This window comes from Dipodomys merriami, unplaced genomic scaffold, assembly GCF_024711535.1.
Source record: "Dipodomys merriami isolate MVZ:Mamm:240054 unplaced genomic scaffold, mDipMer1.0.p SCAF_29, whole genome shotgun sequence".
Classification (NCBI taxonomy): domain Eukaryota; kingdom Metazoa; phylum Chordata; class Mammalia; order Rodentia; family Heteromyidae; genus Dipodomys; species Dipodomys merriami.
Genome location: NW_027204381.1, coordinates 9,105,187 through 9,125,574, shown reverse-complemented (window position 1 = coordinate 9,125,574; position 20,388 = coordinate 9,105,187). Strand labels below are relative to the sequence as shown.

General features: G+C 49.8%; 1 protein-coding gene across 6 annotated transcripts in view; it reads right to left on the bottom strand.

The window, feature by feature from the left end:
- Positions 1-1,330: 1,330 nt before the first annotated feature.
- Positions 1,331-20,388, bottom strand: part of Igsf9b (immunoglobulin superfamily member 9B) — a 56,104-nt gene continuing 37,046 nt past the window's right edge. For 2 of the 6 annotated variants that reach the window (XM_070038338.1, XM_070038339.1), the window contains exons 18-20: positions 18,449-20,101; positions 10,446-10,567; positions 1,331-7,477 (exon numbers count right to left, since the gene is read on the bottom strand). In XM_070038338.1, the coding sequence (XP_069894439.1) occupies positions 7,269-7,477; positions 10,446-10,567; positions 18,449-20,101 (1,984 nt within the window). In that variant the 3' untranslated portion in view covers positions 1,331-7,268. Of the gene's footprint in view, positions 7,478-10,445; positions 10,568-16,996; positions 17,043-17,772; positions 17,863-18,448; positions 20,102-20,388 lie in introns of those variants that run through there. The other 4 variants (XM_070038341.1, XM_070038344.1, XM_070038343.1 and 1 more) reach the window with 4 other exon arrangements.

Here is a 20,388-nt window from a genome sequence, read left to right as displayed (position 1 = left end):
ATGACTTCATATAGATATATAGATATATAGATTAGATAAGACAGCTAGATAGACTTTATATAGGTTTTTCTTATTTATAGATGAGTGCAGAAGGCAAGAGCCCTTGCTCGTCCACCTGGCTCGCCTCTCTTGCCCTCCTACTCACCCCTTCCCCACATAGACTTGCCTCAAGTTCCCACTATGAATCATACCTATTGCATCTGATCCTTGCCCTCCCCCCTACATAAGTTCCCCTTCTCTCCTTAAAATAGAACAATTATATATTTATATCATTTTATATACAATCTCCATAAAAAATACACTCAAGTTGGTGTATTAGTGAATGTGACCCTCCTACCAAAACAGAAGTTGTCTAACAAAGAAAGAGCCAACCAAAAAAGAAAAAAGAGGGTCTCCTAGGCCTGATACTACTCAGGCAAAGCAGTGTGTCCCTACAAATCTCTTACACACACACACACACATACACACCACATTCTACCACACACACTATACCACACAAACACACATAGCCATACACCACACACACTATACATACATACCACAAACACACATCACACATACACATACAGATACCATGCACTCACAAAACACACACAAACAGTCTGCACACATCAGCACACTTATTTCTTTTTTTTTTTTTTTTTGGGTCCGGTTGTGGGGCCTGAACTCTGGGCCTGGGCGCTGTCCCTCAGCTCTTCAGCTCAAGGCTAGCGCTCTACCCCTTGAGCCACAGTGCCACTTCCAGCTTTTTTCGTTTTGCTTATGTGGTGCTGAGGAATTGAACCCAGGGCCTCATGCATGCAAGGCAAGCGTTCTACCACTGAGCCACCTTCCCAGCCCCACACTTACTTCTTGAACCTAGGAAAGGAACACTGGAAGAGACAGCTGGCTGCAGATTAGGAGCAGGGACGTAATCTGGTCCCTGCAGAGAGATGGGACAATTGAGATAATCCCACTTCTCTCACCCAGCTAGGACAATGTCAACTCATGACAGACCTCCCATTGTTCGTGGGCAACAGACATACTGGTTGATAGAATAAGTAACAGTCTCCCTTCCAAAGACTGCAAGATGACTGAACCAGTGGAGGTTTATTTCCCTCCACAAAATATGAGGTTTCATAGATCCATAAGCCAAAGGAAGCAAATACTCCTGAGCCCTCATCCCCAATATGAGGAGCAGCAGGCATTTGCCCTACCATCTACTTATGTGAAAACTCTACATGTCGCCCCAAAGCATGCTTGCAGTATGTCTAAGGCTGAAAGTGCAAATCCCCCTCCCCATCCCAGCCCTGTTCCCTCCCCCATTCCCTTCCCTCCCAACCACCTCCCTATCATAAACCATGCACAAGTTTGAGATCTCTGGAGCCATATGCAAGAGGGGAAAGGAAGGAAAGGGAACCTAATTGGTATGTATATGGCGGGGGGTGGGAGAAGAACTAGCCTTCATTCCTAAAATACATCCAAAAAAAAAAATCCAGTGCCAGGGGGAGATGGGATTGGTGGGGCATGTTCCTTCCAGAACCAGAAGAAACACAGGCTCAGACAGCCACTCCTGTCACCATCTAATGGAAAAGGAAGGGCAGACAACCAAAGACTTGGCAGTTGGTATTACCTGGGTTCAATTCTCCAATCCAGATCTCCCAGCCAGAGATCCAAAGCTGACAAGTATCTTATCAACTCTGTTTGGAATACCTAACTGTTGTGACTGACCCACTGAATGTCCAGGTGACTTTCACAGACTGGCTGCTGTTCCACCAAAGTATTTAGCAATCAAGATACCCTGACTCTTCCCCTTCTAAAGCATGGCCAATCATTAATATTTGCCTAATTTTTCCTATCTACCCAGAAACTCTCAGGGTCTAGGGGTATCTTTGGACCAGACTTCATCAGTTGAGAATTTTTCTAAAGCTTAAAATGAGGTCATAGAAACACTTCTTCTAACTTTTTGGTAGCCACAAGGATAAAACATCTGGTGAAGATAGCATATTTGCTCCTACAAGGGTAATTTGCAAGTACAGACAGAGGCGTAGAAATAAGACTCAGGACCCATGCAGGTTCACTGTTGGTCAGACGGAGGGGTGATAACAGACACCCCTACGCAACTACCAAGTTGGTAAGAGTGTAAAGTCCCATCTGGGCTTTGATCTTGGTCTACTGACTTCTTCTAAAGAAGAGATTTAAAAAAAAAATCCTACCTCTGGATCCGAAAGGAAGCAGGGATGCAGACATTAAGAAAGGAAGGCAGAATAGCTGATCTCTGATTTCAGAGTGAAATTCTTCCACTCTTCCTACCTCAGCTGTAGAATGTTGACTTTAACCTATTGAAAGAAGAGAAAGTAAAGGCAAAGCTCTAGGCATAAGGCCACTGTGCAGCTTCATGGCCTGAAGGAATCCCCATCACCAATGTCTTGTGAACATATTCAGATAACGGAAGAGGAAGAAAGGCAAGCCATCCCTTCCGCTCATGAGAATAAACACACAGCTTCCAGGAACAATCTTCCCTTCTCCACTGGCACAGAGTCCCAGCATTTCAAGGCAAAGCTTCCAGCTTTCAACCTGAGGAGCTACACAGACAGATACAGCTAAGGAACATGACAAAGAAGACACCCATAACTGGGCCCACACTGTCAGAGGCTGATTCTAGGAGGGATATGGGAGGCCAGCTAAGAATCAAGACCTCTTCTGAGACCTAATCTGAGCTTGTAGGCCTGGCCCTGTCCACAACCTGTTCTCAGTGGCATGCTATGTCCCTCCCATACCAGCATACTTGCTTTTCACTGCACTCTGAGCCCCCACCATTGTTCCGTGGGGGTGATCCAACAATGTATATATACTACATTGTTAGGAATAACTACATTATCATACGCCCCATGTCCGGGTCTTACCAGGCTATCCCAGGATCCTTGTTCCCTACTCCATGACCAATCTAACATTCTGTGCCCCCCACCCTGCAGCCTGGCACACCCAGGCAAAGTCTTAGGTTTCTTCTTGGGCTGTGACTCTCAACCTCTCCTTCCTGAAACACTCTGCCCCATGGGCACATTGAATAAGAACTGGACAATAAGATGCCTCCTGAGTTCTCCTCCCACAAAGCAACAAACACAGCCAGTGGGGCTCTGAGCCTCCATTTCACTGGGAGCCTCTTCTGGCTTCACTTCAGAGACAACACAGAAGGTAGGGCCAAGCCAAGGAACACTTATGGAAATGCTCACATTCCCAGAGTAAGCACCAGAAGCTCCTCACATTCCTGCTCATCTGCTCCCCTAAACTTCTGCAGTGCTCCCCAAAGATCCTTGACACGCAAGCAAAGCAACCCGAAGATGAATCATTAGCTTGCACATCTTTTCCTAAGGTTCTCAGCATGTTGATAAAATTGAGTTATCTACGATTCTTCTCCTAGCCCCCCTCCCCTGGCTCCTCCAAAAGGCTTTTTGCTAACAAAATTGGAAATAAAAGTTTTTTTTAAAAAAAAAAAAAGCTCCAGCCACACACACGGGCAGTAAAGGATGCCCTGCTGCTCTGTGATAACATGTTTCTCTCCTGAAGCTGGTGTTAATCTTGCCATGAGTAAAAGCAAAAACAAGAAACTCCACACCATCTACACCTTCACACTTCCCTCTACATGAAAAGGGTAGAGGAATAAACCACTGAAAGCTATCCAGCCCCAGGTATTTTAGATTATTAATCAAAACTTAGAGCCTGGTGCCCAATGGGGCATGCCTATAATCATAGCTACTTAGGAAGTGAGATCTGAGGATCTCTACTCAAAACCAGCCCAGGAAGGAAAGTCCGTGAGACTCTTATCTCCAATTACTACCAACAAACCAGAAATTGAGCTGTGGCTCAAGTGACAGAGTGCTAGCCTTAGACACAAAAGCTCAGGGACAGTGCCTGGGCTCTGAGGCAGGACTGGCACCAAACAAAAACAAAAACAAAAACAAAATACCCAGAGCATGAAAAAAATAGCAGTAACTACTCACTCCATCCTCCCTGCTGGAGTCTCCCCTAGAGCATAGCCCAAATAGCCAGACCCTGCCTTGAAACAGGATGCAGGCTCCGCCAGTCCCCTGGCCTCTCTACTCATTCTTCCACTAAACCATTGTAGTCTCTCACTTAGAGAACTATTCTACCTTATTCCTGGCCCATGAATCACCTAATCCTGCAGCAATCATTGCTGGCCAAAATGCAGAAGGAAGAGGCTGACAGAAATCAGAGACACAAGGATAGCTTTGATATCTGGGTAGCTTCTACTTCAAGCCTTCTACCACACCCTAAAGGGAGAGATTTGGAAGATGCATGTTCTCCCACAGAGAACAGGGTAGATACTCTAGGAAGCTCAATAGTGGCTGCTGACATATTCAAAGGCAGGAAACACGGGTCCCTAGAAATGGATACATAGACCAATTATGTTCACATTCCCAGCCCAACATGTGCTTATGCCCAACACTGAAGAGTATGTCTCTGACACCTTTACCCTCCACCGATGGGCACTGGGGACTGTTATCTGCCAAATTCCTTTGCAGGAATGATTGGAATATCTCCCAGGGGAGGAGAAGGGCTGCTGGCCTCAAAGGGCCCTGTCACAAGAAGGAAATCCTCTTGGAAGGAGAATGAGTCTGAGGCCACTGAGAGATGGATAGACCTTGGGACCCTTCCTAGCCCTGGGGACACCACAGCATAGCTGCTGTCTGGTGACCAGCAAAAAGCACAGCTCCTACTATTTGGTCTGAGGTAATGGGCACTGCCAAGGCAAGCAAGAGGCCAGAGTTAGCACAGGGCCTCAACAAGCCCAGCCCACAGGGTTTAACTCATGGTCCAAGATACCATGATAAGGAAGCAAAGCCTTCCACTCTATCTTCTCTTTCTTCTTTTCTAATCTAATCTAAAGGCTACAACAGCAACAGGGCCAGACTTCCCACAAAGGTTGAGTCACAGTTTGCTAAACCCATCGCAAAGGCCCAACAACCTTAACATTCCACATTTACATCCCATCCTGGGACCTAAGGCTAGAATCACATGCTGTAGGGGAGTCAAGGCCTCGGGATGGTTTGCTATGAGCCTCCAGATCCCACCCTGACATTTCAAGTAGGCTTGTTCCTGACACCCCTGGGAGAGATGTCCATTGTGGCACATTGGTAGGGGTAGTGCTGCTGTTCCAAGGAATGCAAGGAGTCACACAACTGTACCTGTCCACTTTGCAGAGCTGCTGCTCAGTGGTCAAGCAGACTCCAATGTCTCGAGAAGTCCACTAGCCAGAGGGTACAGTGCCACCCCAAGGGTATACAGTCTTAACTCCCAAGCAGCAGGGACTCTTCCCTCTACATCCAGAAATGAGCAGCGGTGTGGCTTACACAGTGCAGCCTCAAGTATGGATTTGGTCCCTAACTCACTAGGAGAGAGAAGGAAGCACCAGAGCCTGGCTAGAAGAGGTGAAGTCCACCTCTCCAAAATGGAAGCTTCTATAAGGAACCAGCTTCCCAGCCCACACCTTGCCTAGGTCATTGAGCAATTGCCATGGTCACTGACAACTGCAGTGAGGCAAGCACACCTACCAAGACAGAAGCACCAAGAAGGAAACATTTCAAGGAAGCTGGCCGCTCCCCATGCTCCAGGCCAGGTCAGAAGGATGTTTTCTGTGCAAGTGGGCAGGTGGAGAGCAGGTACCCTCTCCACCCAGCCTCAGCCTTCTGCCCTGCTTTGGGGGCAGCACCATAGTCATACAGGAAGAGAGGGATGCAACTGAGCAGGGAGATGAACTCGCAAAAGCTGATAGGTATTACTAGTCTGAAACCAGAAGCAGGTTTGAACAGAGGAAGGATCAGAGCCCAGGGACCCACCACCCTCCATGTTGGAGAGGTGGACTTCATCTCTTCTAGCCAAACCCTGGTGCTTCCTTCATTCCTGTACCTTAGCCAGCTCCAGTTTGTTCTGAGAATAAACAGCCCAGAACTCAGTCACCCAAGATGGTCTCCTTTCAATCTGATCTCCTGCCACTGGAGCCTGGGTCCTGGGAATGGAGAACTCCAGGGCCAAAGCAGAGTCAGCTGGAAGCACGTGGTGCAGATGCAAAGGATCTCTGCAGGAGGCTCTCACAAGTGGCAATTAATCAATGTGGAGAATTAGCTCCCACAAAAGGAAAGGAGGAGCTAACCCTGCACTGCAGAGCAGCACTGCGGAAAGTACTGAGCCAGCCAAGGTGGATATAAATAGAGCTCCAGCAGTTAGGTGCTCAGTCCAGCTGGCTCCACAGTGGGAGGCCTTTGACCACAGGACTTTGGGCACTGGCTCCACCCAAAGGTACTACAGCTTGATCGTCTGAGCTTGGGTGTGTGCTCCAGAGCTTTTGACCTGTGGCTTCTACTTCTCTAACATGAGCCAAACTGTGGAAGGAAGAAAGATGCCAGTCTGGCCTTACACCTGGGCCACTTCCCCCCACCCCAACCCCCAGCAAATCGAGCAATGAAGACTTGTGTTTAAGACTTGTGTTTAGTTCTATGGTAACTCATTGCTGTACCCTCCAAAGCAGGCAGCTTGGTAATTGTGACAGAACCTCATTTCTACTCTAGTGATACGAATCTAGAGAGCACAAAAGTGAATTCATCTGAGAGGCATGAACCCATTTCAGCAGGAATAATCAGTCTCTCAAGACCAGATAGAAGGCCACCCCACCAGCTGAGACCACCCTGCTCACAAATCCCAGTTGTCCACTACCTGCTTCCTTCCTTCACTGTCCACATAGAGAAACAGCGCTTTGTTTCAATGTACATATATATATACACATAGAGAAACCCACCAACTACATACAAGTGCATTTGTACCTATATCTATATATATGTGCAGTTTGGAAGATGGGGTGGAAGTCCAGCCCTCTCCTAGGACTCAGAAAACTGAAACAGAAGCAGAAGGCAGTAAAAGCCATTGTTCTCCTCTTCTTCACTTCCAAAGACATTTGAAGAGGTAAGAAAAAAGAAATCAACTTTATGAAGAGGGAGAGGAGGAGTAGAGACAAATGTCTTCTTGTCCCTCACTTGCCCCCTAATTTCTACCCATGGGCAGCAGGTCTGTCCCCAGCCCTCTGTCCTGTGGATAAGTCCAGCTGGACAGATCTGGAGGAGACCCTCTCACTCTGGCAGGAGCGAGGGCACACAGGTGCCACCAAAGGTCTGGGCCATCCCTTGGTTAACAGAAAAGGACAAAGCCCCGCACAATGTCCCTCCCTGCCCTCTTAGCCCAGCACCCTGCCCTAGGGACACTTAGAGTAGTTCGAGTCACAGCAGAGTGGCGTGGCCGGAGTCATCATGATCCACGCTGTTGATGATGGCCGTCTGGTCTTCTGGAAGTTGGCGGTGGCACAAGTCTGAAAGCCGGGCAAAGGGGTCAGGACGAGAGTGTCTCTTCTTCTTTCGGAGGCAGACAGCTTCGTCGGGCCACAGAACCTGAGAACTGGGAAGCTGCTGAGCCTGGGAGGCAGAACCGTCTATAGAGAGGGAACCAGACAGACAGACAGACAGGCAGACAGACAGACAGGCACACACACACACACACACAAACACAGAGAGAGAGAGAGAAAGAGAGAGAGAAGAGAGAGAGAGAGGGTAAAAAGGAGGCTCTCAACCTCACCTTGTACATCTACCAGAGCTACATTCTGAGTTTCTACTGGAACACAAAAATCATAGAGTACACGTGGACAATAAGACCAAATGGGTGGAGAAACCAACTTCCTTCACACTAAGGCAATCAACAACCCAACTCTGGACCCCTCCTTATAAGAAGCAAGGAAGGGGGCTGGGAAGGTGGCTCAATGGTAGAGCGCTTGCCTTGCATGCCTGAGGCCCTGGTTCGATTCCTCAGCACCACATAAGCAAAAAGAAAAAAGCCAGAAGTGGCGCTGTGGCTCAAGGGGTAGAGAGCTAGCCTTGAGCTGAAGAGCTGAGGGACAGCGCCCAGGCCCAGAGTTCAGGTCCCACAACCAGACCAAAAAAAAAAAATTAAGAAGCAAGGAAGTTGAGTAGTCATTTTTCTTCCTATAAACACATAGATCCCATCAACCAACCAATCTCTAGATATTTGTTTTGCAGTGCCTCTTGGGTACCAGGAATTGGAGCTTCTCAGAATGAACTGGGACTCCACACATTTTTCTCACCCACCCCAAGCCATGGCAGACTTTCAATCACAGATGGCAGAGTCAGGCCTGGCCCCTTCTGGACCACCAGCACCACTTCTCTACCTCATGGCCCTTTGGGGAATGTAACAGAAAAGCTTTACTTTCTAGAAGTGTGATGGAGAGAAGGAAGAGACAAATCATCAAGACTTAAAAAAAAAAAAAAACAGATGCTAACAATGTGACAAAGACAGATAAAAGAGGGCCATGGAACAGAGACATGTCACAGGGACACTGCTTCTGCTCCCTGAAGGGTTCACACCCAACTAGAGTTTCAACTTAGGAGCCTTCCATAGACCTGAGGGACAATTATTCCCATCTTAAGGAATGGCCAGCATAGAAATGTCAAGTGCAGAGCAAATGTGGCACATTCTGGGGACAGAACAGAGGTCATAGAAAAGAGGCAGGAAAGATGGGGGAATTACAAAAGGAGTTTGAAATCTGTTCCAGTAGCCAAGGGAAGTTTTCTGGAAGGTTTCAATCAGAAGTATGTGCACATGTATATACCCATGAAAGAGGATGTTTCAGATCCTCTAAAGGATCTGGTTGCTATGTGTGGAACACACCAAAGGAGAAAGAACCTCGCAGGAGGGCAGGTATCTGGGAGATAATGCACCAGTGCAGGCAGAAGAGGAGAGGACTCAGACTTCAGGGGGAGGGAGGTGTTGTTGCAGTAGACCACTCAGATACAGGGTTACAAAGATTGAGCCAACAGACTTTACCAAATGAACCAGATGAGCATCATGAGCAGAAGAAAAGAAGCCAAGGAGAAGCTGCCTGAAAAATGGGGCAGGAAGCAGTGCTAGTTACTACACTAGGGAGGAGTAGGAAGAAGCAGAATTGGAGAAGAGAACAAATGACTCCATCTAGGACATTGAAAATTTATATGAAAACAAGTGCATGTTCAACAGTCAACTGGAAATCTGAGACTCGACCTCCTAGAAGACACCTGGGTTAAGGACAGACATTTGAGAATCGTTAACACAGAACAGGCATCAGGATCACTGTCATCAGAACAAGAAAACATACAGGCATCTACTGTGGCCTGCTTTGTAATAAGTCAATAGATTTTGCTTATTAACACTCACAATCATGTGCCACATAATGACACTTTGGCCAATAACGAACCATGTATACAGTGGTGGACCTATAGATGAACCCATATTGTCTTATCTGTATAAGCATACTCTATGAGCTCACTCAAGGAAAAAACTGCCTAACAATAAAATTCTTAGAATGTAGTCCCTATTATAAAGTGACACGATGATACACACACACACACACACACACACACACACACACACACACACACACACACACACACGGGCGTAAGTTGAAATGGGTTTAAATCTGTTGAAAATGCAGCTTTGGGCTCCAATTTCTCACCCAAACCATTAAAAAAAAAGTCATTATTTTGTCTTCTCTGACTCAGTATCCCCATCCATAAACTGACAGGAAACCAATGCCACCTGCTGGGTAAGTGATTCATCAGCGATTCCTAAGGAGATGAGGGCTTCCCCTGCACATTTCTCTATAACCCTGTCTACAAAGAAAGTGACTCAACAGCAGTCCTCAAAGATCTACAGAGAAGCTGCTCGGTTCTCCTCCTTGACAGACTGCCACAACATTCCTTAAGCCATCAGTGGAAACAGAATATTGGATAAATGTCAAGGAATTTTCTAAAAGAGGGCTGAATTATTTCTGCACAATTTTAGAAGCCACGTATCAATGCTGGATAGACATTGGCCACATTTCTGACAAAGAGGCTCATTGCAAGCTAAGGAGCTTTCTTTCACTTTATCTCACTGAGGCCATGTGGTCAGCCTGTACAGCCTGATCTATGCAACATATACCCTAAGCTCAACTAGAAGGCCTGATTCCTTAGAGGAGAAATACATAGGATACAGACATCTGCAAGGTGTGAAGAACAGGAGGGAAAAATACAATACTGTATATGTCATTCAAAAACACACTAAAGCTACATGATCTCTTCTCTAAAGCCCATATGCAGGTACACACGCCACCAAAAGTGATCATTTCCTAGGGGGTGGAAATGAACTAGGAGGAAGGGCAATCAGATTCTCACCTCATCTCCCCCATTTTACATGAAAACCATGTGTGTGCTACTTGAAAATGATTGTGTAAAAGGAAACCGAGCACAAGAGAAGCGGATGGATTCAATTTTAGAGAAAACCTAAGGCAGGGAGGGATCCTGGATCCAACAGTCCTCATGGTAAGGGCAGAGCAAGACTGAAAGAGGACCGGGAGCTCCCCCACCATTTACCGGATCGTTTCTTTGACTTCGAAGAGCCCTTGGATGACTTTTTGGGCTTCTTTATCCGTTGGTATTTCAGAGCCTCCAGCCTCTCAGGAGCAGCAGCATTCCCGGATGCAGGTGGAAGAATTCTGCAAAGGACAATTAGAGAGGCACAGGTCAGCTCCCAGATGAGGGAGCCTTCGAAGAGGGGCTGGAAGAAAACCAAAGAGCTGCCCACAGAAGGATGGAGCCCAGGCTGAGGAGTCCGGGGTGTCCACGATGGGTCCTTGACACCTGCCTTGCTACTGCTTCCTGGAAGGGAGAAAAGCCAAAACTCCAGCCGCAGGCGGCCTACCTCAGGTGGAAACCAACCTGGAGAGAAAGAGACTTTAATAGTAAGCCCCATCACACGTCACCCAAGGCTGGGATGAGGAAGTGTCAGAGAAGAAAGACTCCACATGTGCCGTTTCCACAAATCACCACAACCAAGACTTTTAACTGAAAAGTTTAAAAAAAAAAAAAAAAGGGCAGATTAAAGCTGGAGACAAAGCAGCTTCAACCCCAATGAACTGTCTTCCACCTCCAGAAAAAAGAAGGGGGAAGTAAGACACCCAACACCCATTTAGATGGAGGCGACATTACACCCAAAGCTGGATGTGATTTCCCATCCACTTGCAAGACTCAGTCAGAACCTCACAGCAAATAGCAACAAGTGCTGGACATCGACCAGAACTTTTAGCAGGGGTGTCAACATCACTGCCCACAGACTCAGATTTCCTTGGTCTAATAAGAAAACAGAGAAGAAGGTGGAAGTGGATTATGGCACGTGTTCAAATCTACAGCCTCACAAATTCCCTTGCTATACAGTTAAGTATCCAATCACAAGTATACAGATGCTGAAGTAGCTGGGAGAGGAGAACATATCCAGGCCCCTCTTCCTGTACTACTTCAGTTGCATCATGGATTTTGTCATTTGTCAGTAAGGACATGTGTAACTCAGGGAACAAAGGAGATCAAAGGAAACTGAGAAAAGGGCCGCGAGAGTCTTGTGCCTATTGGGAGAGAATTTTTCAAGAGTCATCAAAGAAGAGAATCTAGAAGACATGTTACTGAGGCCACTTCTTCTCAAAGTAAGCCAACTTGGAGCCTGAGGAATAAAAGGGAGAAAGAGAGACAGGGCATGCTTTTTTCCCACTAGTACTGGTATTAGCATATCAGAAGCACTAAAGCCATGTAGTGACTTACATCCCTGCCCCCCCAACACTCCCCTCCATCCCATCACAATTGGGTTTTGATAAACCCTGATCTGAAGATGAAAAATCCTGAGAAGAATGAAGAAGGAAGATCCCAAAGGTCAGTAAGCCATTTGAGATTAAGACAAAAAAAAGAGAAAGTAGAAAACACCATAGCCCCATCTCCCCAACATGGGATATTGAGGAAAGAAGGGACTTACAGCCTCATGGTAGGTAAATCTCTGGTCGCTGGAATTTCCGGCAGTAACTGGCAGAGAAGTGGCTTCCATCTTCTTTGATGGATACCATCAATCCAGAGCCTTTTAGTGCATAAAGTATTAAGTAGCTCCCCCAAAGTTCAAGTCACACCCAACTTCTTCCCTCTATACAGCCCCCCTGCCATCAGTGCTGAGCAGCCCACATGGGGCCATGTGTCTGTGCACACAGGCATACATATAGGCCACATAGGTAATTTGTCTCATGGAGTGGTCCAGCTCACATCAGAAGCCAACATGCCAGGTCCCCACTCCTTCCTATGTCCTCACTCCTTCCTCTTTTATAAACTCAAATCTACCCACAGACATCTTCCAGCAGCAGCTGGAAGGCAATTTGGAAGGTAAAGGATGAAAATAGGGTGGGAGGAGCCTGCCTTCCCTAAACTAGGAGAATGTGCTCACCTGCTTCTCAGCCTGGACCAAGGCTGCCTAAAAGGAAAACCAAAAACATGAATACCCACCCACCCACTTTCCTGCCCGGCCTCTTCGGAAAAATGACTTGACAGTGAACAATCTGGGGTCAGAGGAGGCAGATCCCTGAGTGACCCACAGCTACAGCACAATATCTGTTGTCCCAGGCCAACAGAAAGAGGCAGTGTTTTGAAACGCATTTTCCTCCACCTCTTCTCAACTGGCTGGGAGCAAACGCCACGTGCCCAGTAAGACGCTGTGGATGGGATGCAAGAGAAATCCACTCTAACACACCACAAGTAGGAAATGGAGGAAACTCTGCAGGTTACACATGGACAGCCAAAGACTTCACGCAGCTGAGATCAGAACGTGGATAGGATTCAAATGATCAGTGCAATCAATGTTCAGATTGTGCAAGAGGCTGGTAAAGGGAATGCCAGAAATACCCTGGAGATTCTTTAACCCAAGGAAAATTTCCACAGGAGTGGGGGGGATAGATATTATTGTAACCATCAAAATATTATTATCATCATCATTTTTTATCATTTTTATCATCATAATTTGTTTGCCACTTACCATGTCAGACACTGTCCTAGGTTTAACTACCACAATTGTCCATATTTACAGCAACCCCAAAAGGCAAATACTGTATTGACTCCATCTTCCAGATGGAGAGACTGAAGTTTAAAAAAGTTCTGCATCTTATCAAACCATCCAGTGATGAAGGGACAGAACAAGACTCTTTATATGAAGCTAAGAACTGCCCTTCCAATTCCTTCCCAGTAAATACAGGGGATGAAAGCTCCAATGGAACGAAAGTATGGCTTCCATGCCAACGCCATACCATACCACACCTAAGCAGTAAATCTATCCTGTCTGCATTCATTGCCAATCACTGGTGTTCTCTGCTCTCATGTCCAAAATAGAGTAAGAAAGACTAGCAGTGAGGAGAACTAGCTGAGGTCATATCCTCAGACAAAAATCCTCAAACAATAATGATGCGTTGACTAGAGACACCAACTTTCCTTTGAGAAGCAGCCAAGCCTCTGCCTTTCTAGGACACCTGCTGGCCACTTGCTTTAGTGCCTGATGCAGCTCCCAGGCACTGCAATGTAGAAGAAAGACAACGCCTGAAGGTACCAGGACATTTGCCTAATGCCAGAGGAAAAAATAAAGCCAGTGTCTAGCAGGACAGATGGAAGGAAGGTAGACGGGTAAAATGGGTCTATTTTAGGCAAGTTCCATAGAAAAGACAGAAAATATGTTCTATCAGACTTTTCCAACAGCAGGGCAGGCCCACTGGAATCAAGTCGCCTCCCTTTTTAAGGAAAGACACCACCCTCTGTCACTGGGACTAATCCCCTTTCTTGGGATGCAGATGTTTTAGCCGGGAAGCTGGGGTAAAGAATTCCTGGCTGACTCTGGAGGAAAGTTAATGAGGTGAACCTGAGTTTGGCCTGTTCACAGCAGAATTCAACTGGGCTCTCCAAGCTGAGGTCTCAGTTCTCCTTCCAATCAGTCCAGTAGTGCTCTCAACTCTAGGGTTCCCCTCCTTCCAGCAGTAAGGATACTAATGAAAGATGAAGCCTCAATGCCTCCTATGCAGTTTTCTGGTTTCCTATTTCCCATAAACCCCAGTTCTCTGCCCCCGTGATGTTTCTTGACTCTCTGAAAATTGCCTAGGATTCAATATCTCTCCTCTCTTCTCCTCTCTGCACTCTCTCCTCTCTCTTTTCTTTCTCTCCTCTCTCTTCTTCAAAACCCATGCAAAACCCCAACTACAACCATTTAGCCCAACAGGTCATATTTTATTGGTATTCTGCTTAGGTAGCGTAGCCAAAGAAAGAGGCAGCCAAGTGGATGCAGGCCAACCTCAGGACAGGAAAGTTTGAATCCATCTAGAAATTCCCTGCCCTCTGTGCCCTAAGAGATGGCTATCAGCACAGTTCTCAATTATCCCTAACCAAAAGGCAGAGCGGTGGATTAAAAGCATGTTCCTCCTCCTCTTCTTGACTGCCTGAGACCAAACTCCAGTTGCCTGGGGAGTAGCTGTGAGTGACAGACACACTACCAACTATAACTCAGGACAGGTGAAATCACTCTGTGTACCCCATGAACAGTCAGTCCACAGGTCAGGGTTTGACTAAGTGCTTGGCCTCAGAATTTAGGAAGAGCTCAAGTCCAAATGAAAGCTCCCTCCCCTGGTCCCCTGGGAAAAGGAGGCCGCAATCCTCCCATCCCCACCCTCCTCCATCATGGTGATGCTGCTAATGTCTTAAAGGGGAAAGAATTAGAGACAGGGGAACTGGGGTGCTGCCAACATCAGAGGGGAGTTGAGTGGAGATCTCACACACACACCCCTGGCCTCCAAACAGCCCACAGAAGAACAGGTCGACGTAATACAACTCTCCACATGGAGATGGGAGTTGGGAAGAGGGAGAAAAAGGGGAGAGAGAAAGAGAGAGAAAAGAGGAGGGGGTTGGGAAAATGACACAGGTATAGGCAGAAGGGAGCAGGAGAGAAACCAACGGGAAAGGAAACAGATAACGCACATAGACAAGAGTCGTCACAACTTCTCCAAGCAAGACGGAGGGGGACACATGCAAAGGCACGGCATGAAGACAGCAGCTCCGCAGGGACTACCGGTTCCCCATGGCCCCAGCAGCTCCTGCACCCCAGGGAGGCTCTCAGCAAGCAGGAGAGTGAGCAGAGGCGCCTGTTTGTTGTCTAGCACCATGAGGGTCTAACCCAGAGGACTATGGAAGGATCTGTTGTTCTAGGCCGGGCCCGGGAGAGGAAAACGGTCCCTCGTCGCTGCCCCTGGTTTCTGGGTTTGCCACAATAGCGATAGGATGACTGTTTTCCCTCGAATCTGGCAGGGTGTAGCTATTAGAGGAAGAGGAGGGGTCGGTGGAGTTGGGAGAGAGTGGAAGGGACCAATGAGAGCGAAATGCAGACACTTTGCAAGAGCTGGTCTAAAGCTACCATGCCCCTCCAGACAAGGAAAGGAGTCTTAATGGGGACAGTGGGGAGAATGGGGAAGGTGAGGAGTGGCCATTTTCTCTCCTATGCAGATCCACCCAGAAGGCTCATGCTTCTACCAGCCTGGGAGACTGCAACATGACACCCAGACGGCCTCAAGTGAAATTCCTGGGCCTCTTGTGCTATGGACAGTTTCATTACTGCATGCAGGAGGTAAAGCCATGTCAAAGGAGTCTCCTCCTATGGGAAGTCACTCTTTGGACTGCATGAGATCTGTGGTCCTGAGTTAGGAAATGCAGCCTGTTGGGGAAGGAATGTAGCTCCTTCTCACCTGAGGAGACCGAAGACTGTATCTCTCCCATCCAGGCCTACAACATAATTTGTAGGTTCCCAGAAGCATGGGTAATGGAGTTTTGTTTTTTGTGGTTTATTTTTTGTCAGTTATGGAACTTGAACTCAGGGCCTAGGCGCTGTCCCTGAGCTCTTTTGCTGAAGGCTAGTGCTCTACCACTTTGAGCCACAGTTCCACTTCTGATTTTCGAGTGGTTAATTTGAGATAAAGTGTCTCACAGTCTTTCTTGTACACGCTGGGCTTTGAACCCTGATCCTCAGATGTCAGCCTCCTGAGTAGCTAAGATTACAGGTGTGGGCCACCAGCACCCAGCTTGCGGTTAAGAAAAGAAAAAAGAAAAAGAAGCATCTTTCTGAGTTTACATGAGAGAGGGGGAGCCTGTGATTCCTGTGCCCCTTGAAGAGACTTGATGCCTCCGATAATGGCCATATTCTTTGGGCATCTATCTGGAAAGGAGTCAGGCACAGCAGGGCAGGGGGGGAGTTCAGTGCTGATCTCAGGGGATTTCCTCTTCCTGCAAACTAGACTTCCTTTTGTCCAGGGAAACTGGTCTTCTTTTAATGGGAGAGCATTCCCAATCATCTTATCAATGTGGACCTGAAAGCCAGGCCACATTCTAGCCCTATAACCACCAAGAAGAGGCTGCAGAGGCAAGGAGCATGGGAAAGTAGGGACACTACTGTCCCAGCCTTGTCATGAAAACTGTAGACCATCCAATCTTGAGGAAGACCGAGATGTGGAAGGGAGGGACACTGAGTTCCTTGAGAAAACCTAACACCAAGGGGGCTGAGGGACCAGAAACCCCAGAGGATAAGTCTTTGGAGGGTTGCTAGGAAGGAAGGAAGCAGTAGGGCTAAAGTTGCTGAGAAAACAGGGCAGAGATGGTAAGGAGGGGGTCCTGGATTCCAGTATGGGCCCAGGTGTCCAAAGGCGGCGATGCAAAGCTGACTGGGGGGGGCGGACATTGTACATCCCTCGGGGTACATGCAGGGTCCTGAGTCCCCTGGGGGAGTTCTGGCAGCTCTGATGGGGGATCTGGGTGGAAGTAACTGCAAGAAGGCTCTAGGAAGGGCCAGAGGTGGGCTGGGAGGTTCAAAGCTTCGGCCAGGTAGTGCCCAGGTATGGCCAGCAGGCAGCTGGTGCAGTTGGAGCAGCGTGATGTGGGGAACCCAGAAGCCATGGGAATCGACGAGCAACAGCTGCCCCCCCACACACACGGGGCGGTGAGGGGATGTGGCTTGGATCCCCTGTCAAGGAAGCGATGGCCCTGCCAAAGCCCCATCCGCCTGCCCTCCCCCGCCCGGCCCAGCCGAGGAGCTCCCTTACCTATTGAGCTGAGGAGAGGCTTGTCTCGACAACACTGCCCAGATAGCTGAGATAATCAGAAACAAAGCAGTTACCAACACTGGCCAGGGAAACCACCCACGCACACCCAGAGGGGAGGAAGGGGGGCACAGCCAGCAGAGACCCACAGTTGAGGCCAGAGAATGGGTGAGGGAAAGGAAAGGAGAGGAGACGAGAACCAGACGCAGGATGGAACAAAGCAGGTGAGCTGTGTGTGTGCTGCACAAAGCACAGACAGGGCACGTGACAGCATCTCCTGCAGAGAGAGGCAGGTACCCTCGCTTAGACCTGCCCTCCTCCACCTCCCATGCTGCCTGCCAGGAGCACCCAGTGTTACTGGGGTGGGAGGTGAATTCGTGGTCCAGGTAACAGAGCAGACGGGAGGGGAGAGGGGGACAGGGAAGGCGCTCGGATCCCTCCTCCCCAACTACCTCCCAGCCCCTACGACCAAGCCAGCCTCCTCTGGAACTCTGCTCCCCACCACAGGCAGCTACATCAAGAAGAGAGACCAAAGTACAGCACCAGAAGGGGGTGACAGAAAGGGAAAGGGAGGAGGGAAAGGAGGACAGAGGAATGCTACAGTTACTTGTGGCAGGCTCTTGTGAGCAAATCAGGTCAACCCCCAAAGTCGATGGAGAAGGACAAAAGGTAGAGAGAACTGACTTGAGAAGGAAGGAAGGGCAAAGAGGAAGAAAGGGAGAAGAAGGGTAGGAGGACAGAGAAGAGGCACAGACAGGTGTCCAGGCCGACTCTGGTACCTGGAATACCAGCGGCTACAGTATAGAATGTGCTCTCTCAGGCGGGCTGATCGCAGAAGCTTGTCTGTCTGTCTGTCTCTCTGCAGCTTCCTACGAGGCACATAGGTGGAATGGGGGGAGGAGGGTGGGGCACGTGGCTCCCTAAACCTAAGGCCCGAGCTTGTTGGCCTTACCTCCAGGATACACCTGTCTGGAGAGGCTGTGGACAGGGCCCGAAGTCAAGTGCTTACTAGAACTGCTAAGGGGCAAGGGTCGGGAACAGGAGAGTCCTGACCTGGTAGTCCAGGGAGGTGGGACTCCATGGTCTTGCTTAGCAAGCAGAGGCCATGGAAGAGGAGGCTGGATATGAACCACAGAGACCTAGAGGGCCTCAACTCCAATCACAGAAATCACTGCCCCCTATACCAAGTCCCCCTCCCCTTCCCCACATTCGAGGGTGGGGGGAAGGAAGGTCTGGAAAGCTCTGGGCAGGGTAAGAAGCCCCTTGGGCCCCTTGAAGTTTCTTGGCAGGTAACCCAGCTCTCCCGGTGAGCACACCCTGCCAATGCCTGGACAGGGATGCTGCGCAAGTCCAACCATGCTGGGGGATGATGGAGAGTGGTGGTGGGCAGGGCGAGGTAGGGCGGGCAGGGAGTCGACCAGGGTAGATGGGCAGGAGACAGAAGCTCATACTTACCCTGAAGTAGGTAACGTTGTTGGGGGCTCTGGCCGGAGAAGCTCCTCCCCCATCCTGCGAGGGGAAGATGTCTGTCCAAACACATCCAAGCTCTCCCCCGGGGCTGCAGGGGCAGGGCCCGGTGGAGGGGAGGGGTAGCCTGTGGCCAGAGTGGTGAAGCCCATGGCAGGCCGGTAGCTGGGACTCCCGCTGCGGCTGCTCTGGGATGGAGAGCCGGTGGACGGCGTGGACTTGCGAGAGAAGCTGACTGCAGCTGGAGGCTGCAGGGTGATTTCTGACATCTCTGCTTGTTGTAGGAGGCCAGGGCGAGGCCGGGCTCGGGCAGCCAGCTCAGGGGAGCCGGTGCGAGAGCTGAGGGGGCTTTGGGTCAGAGGTGAGAGCCGGGAGGGCTGTAGCACCACTTGATGTAAACTGGGCTCGGCGCGCCGGGCCTGCCGGGGGCTGGGCCGGGGCCGGGGCTGGGGTTCATACCACCGGGTGTCCAGGCCAAATGTGCTGGGGCCACCGTGCCCCCCCGGCTCAGCCGGCTCGGGGTAAGGCAACACAGGTATGCCCATGCCTTGGCTAGTATGTCTTAGCTGCCCTTGGCTGACCAGAGGTTGTATAGGTCTGTCCTGCCACTTGGTGGCCGGGGGCGCTGGCACAGAGCCCCGGCCGGGTGATTTACCTACCCAACCCTTCGGTGCCTCCAGAGACAAAATGCCCGGGTAGGCTGCGGGCACCTGGAGGGAGGAGGGAGGCAGTCCTCGGGGCAGGCAGGCTTTGGGCTGCAGACTCTCGGCGACATCGCATGGGTGCAGCTGGTGGGGGAACATCATGGCTGGGGTCTCCAGCCCCCCAAAGGGGAACTCCGGCTGACCCCAGGGCTCTGGGGAGCGTCCTCCCGTGGGTGTCTGGGTCAATGGCAGCGTACTGTTGGAAGCATTCTCTCCGTTTTCCTCAGGGATCGTGGGGTGGCCGAAAGGTCCCTCCGAGTGCAGGGGTGGAGAGGACATGACCGAGCTCAGGGGACTGCCCACTTCCGGCATGTAGAAGGGGGGCGGCTCCACCTCCCCGGGGCTGCTGCTGCTGAGGTACCCATAATACTGGCCGTGATGGAAGGGCCGGGGGGCGGGGGGCCGTGCTTGGCCCGTGGCCTGCAGCCGACTTCCCAGGCCACTGGGACCCTCAAGCCCCCGGGGTTGAAATCGAGGGCTGTATGCTGGTGGTGGCAGGTAAGAGTCCTGGCTGGAAGACAGAGGGGTCAGCTGGGACTTGAGGGCGGCCACAGATGCGGGCACCAGTGGATCATCATTTTCTTCATCAGACTGTCGGAACTCGGGGTACATGTCTGTCTCCTCAGCAAAGGGGAAGCCCTCGATGCGCCGGCTCTTCATGGAGGGCTCGATGTCAGAGGGGTCCATCACGAAGCGGCCATCGGGACCTCTGCTGATCAGTTCGATGGGGGTGGTGGCCTCAGCCTCGGCCTCAGCCTTGGCCACACTGTACTTCTTGCTGCTGATGGCCCTCTTGGTCTTCTTATACAAGGACAGCTCCTTCTCCCGGGTGGGGCTCAGCATCCTCTTGGCAGCAGGCTGGCCCTGGTCATCAGAGGACTCAGATGGGGGACGGAGTGTGCGGATGCTCTCCGGACTCACCTTGCCAGAGGACAAGCTACAGGGAGAATTAAGAAAAGGAAGCAATGAGTGGGGTCTACAGCTTCTTTTCACTGTCTTAGCAAAACCCACCAATACCTTCCAAGGCAATAGTAAAGAATAAGCTCTTAGCTGAGAGCCAATGGCTCATGCCTAGAATCCTAGCTACTCAGGAGCCTATGAGCTGAGGATCACAGTTCAAAGCCAGCCCAGGCAGAAAAGTCCCCATGAGACTCTTATCTCCAATTAACCACTCAAAACCCAGAAGTGGAACTGTGGCTCAAAGTGGTAGAATGCTAGCCTTGA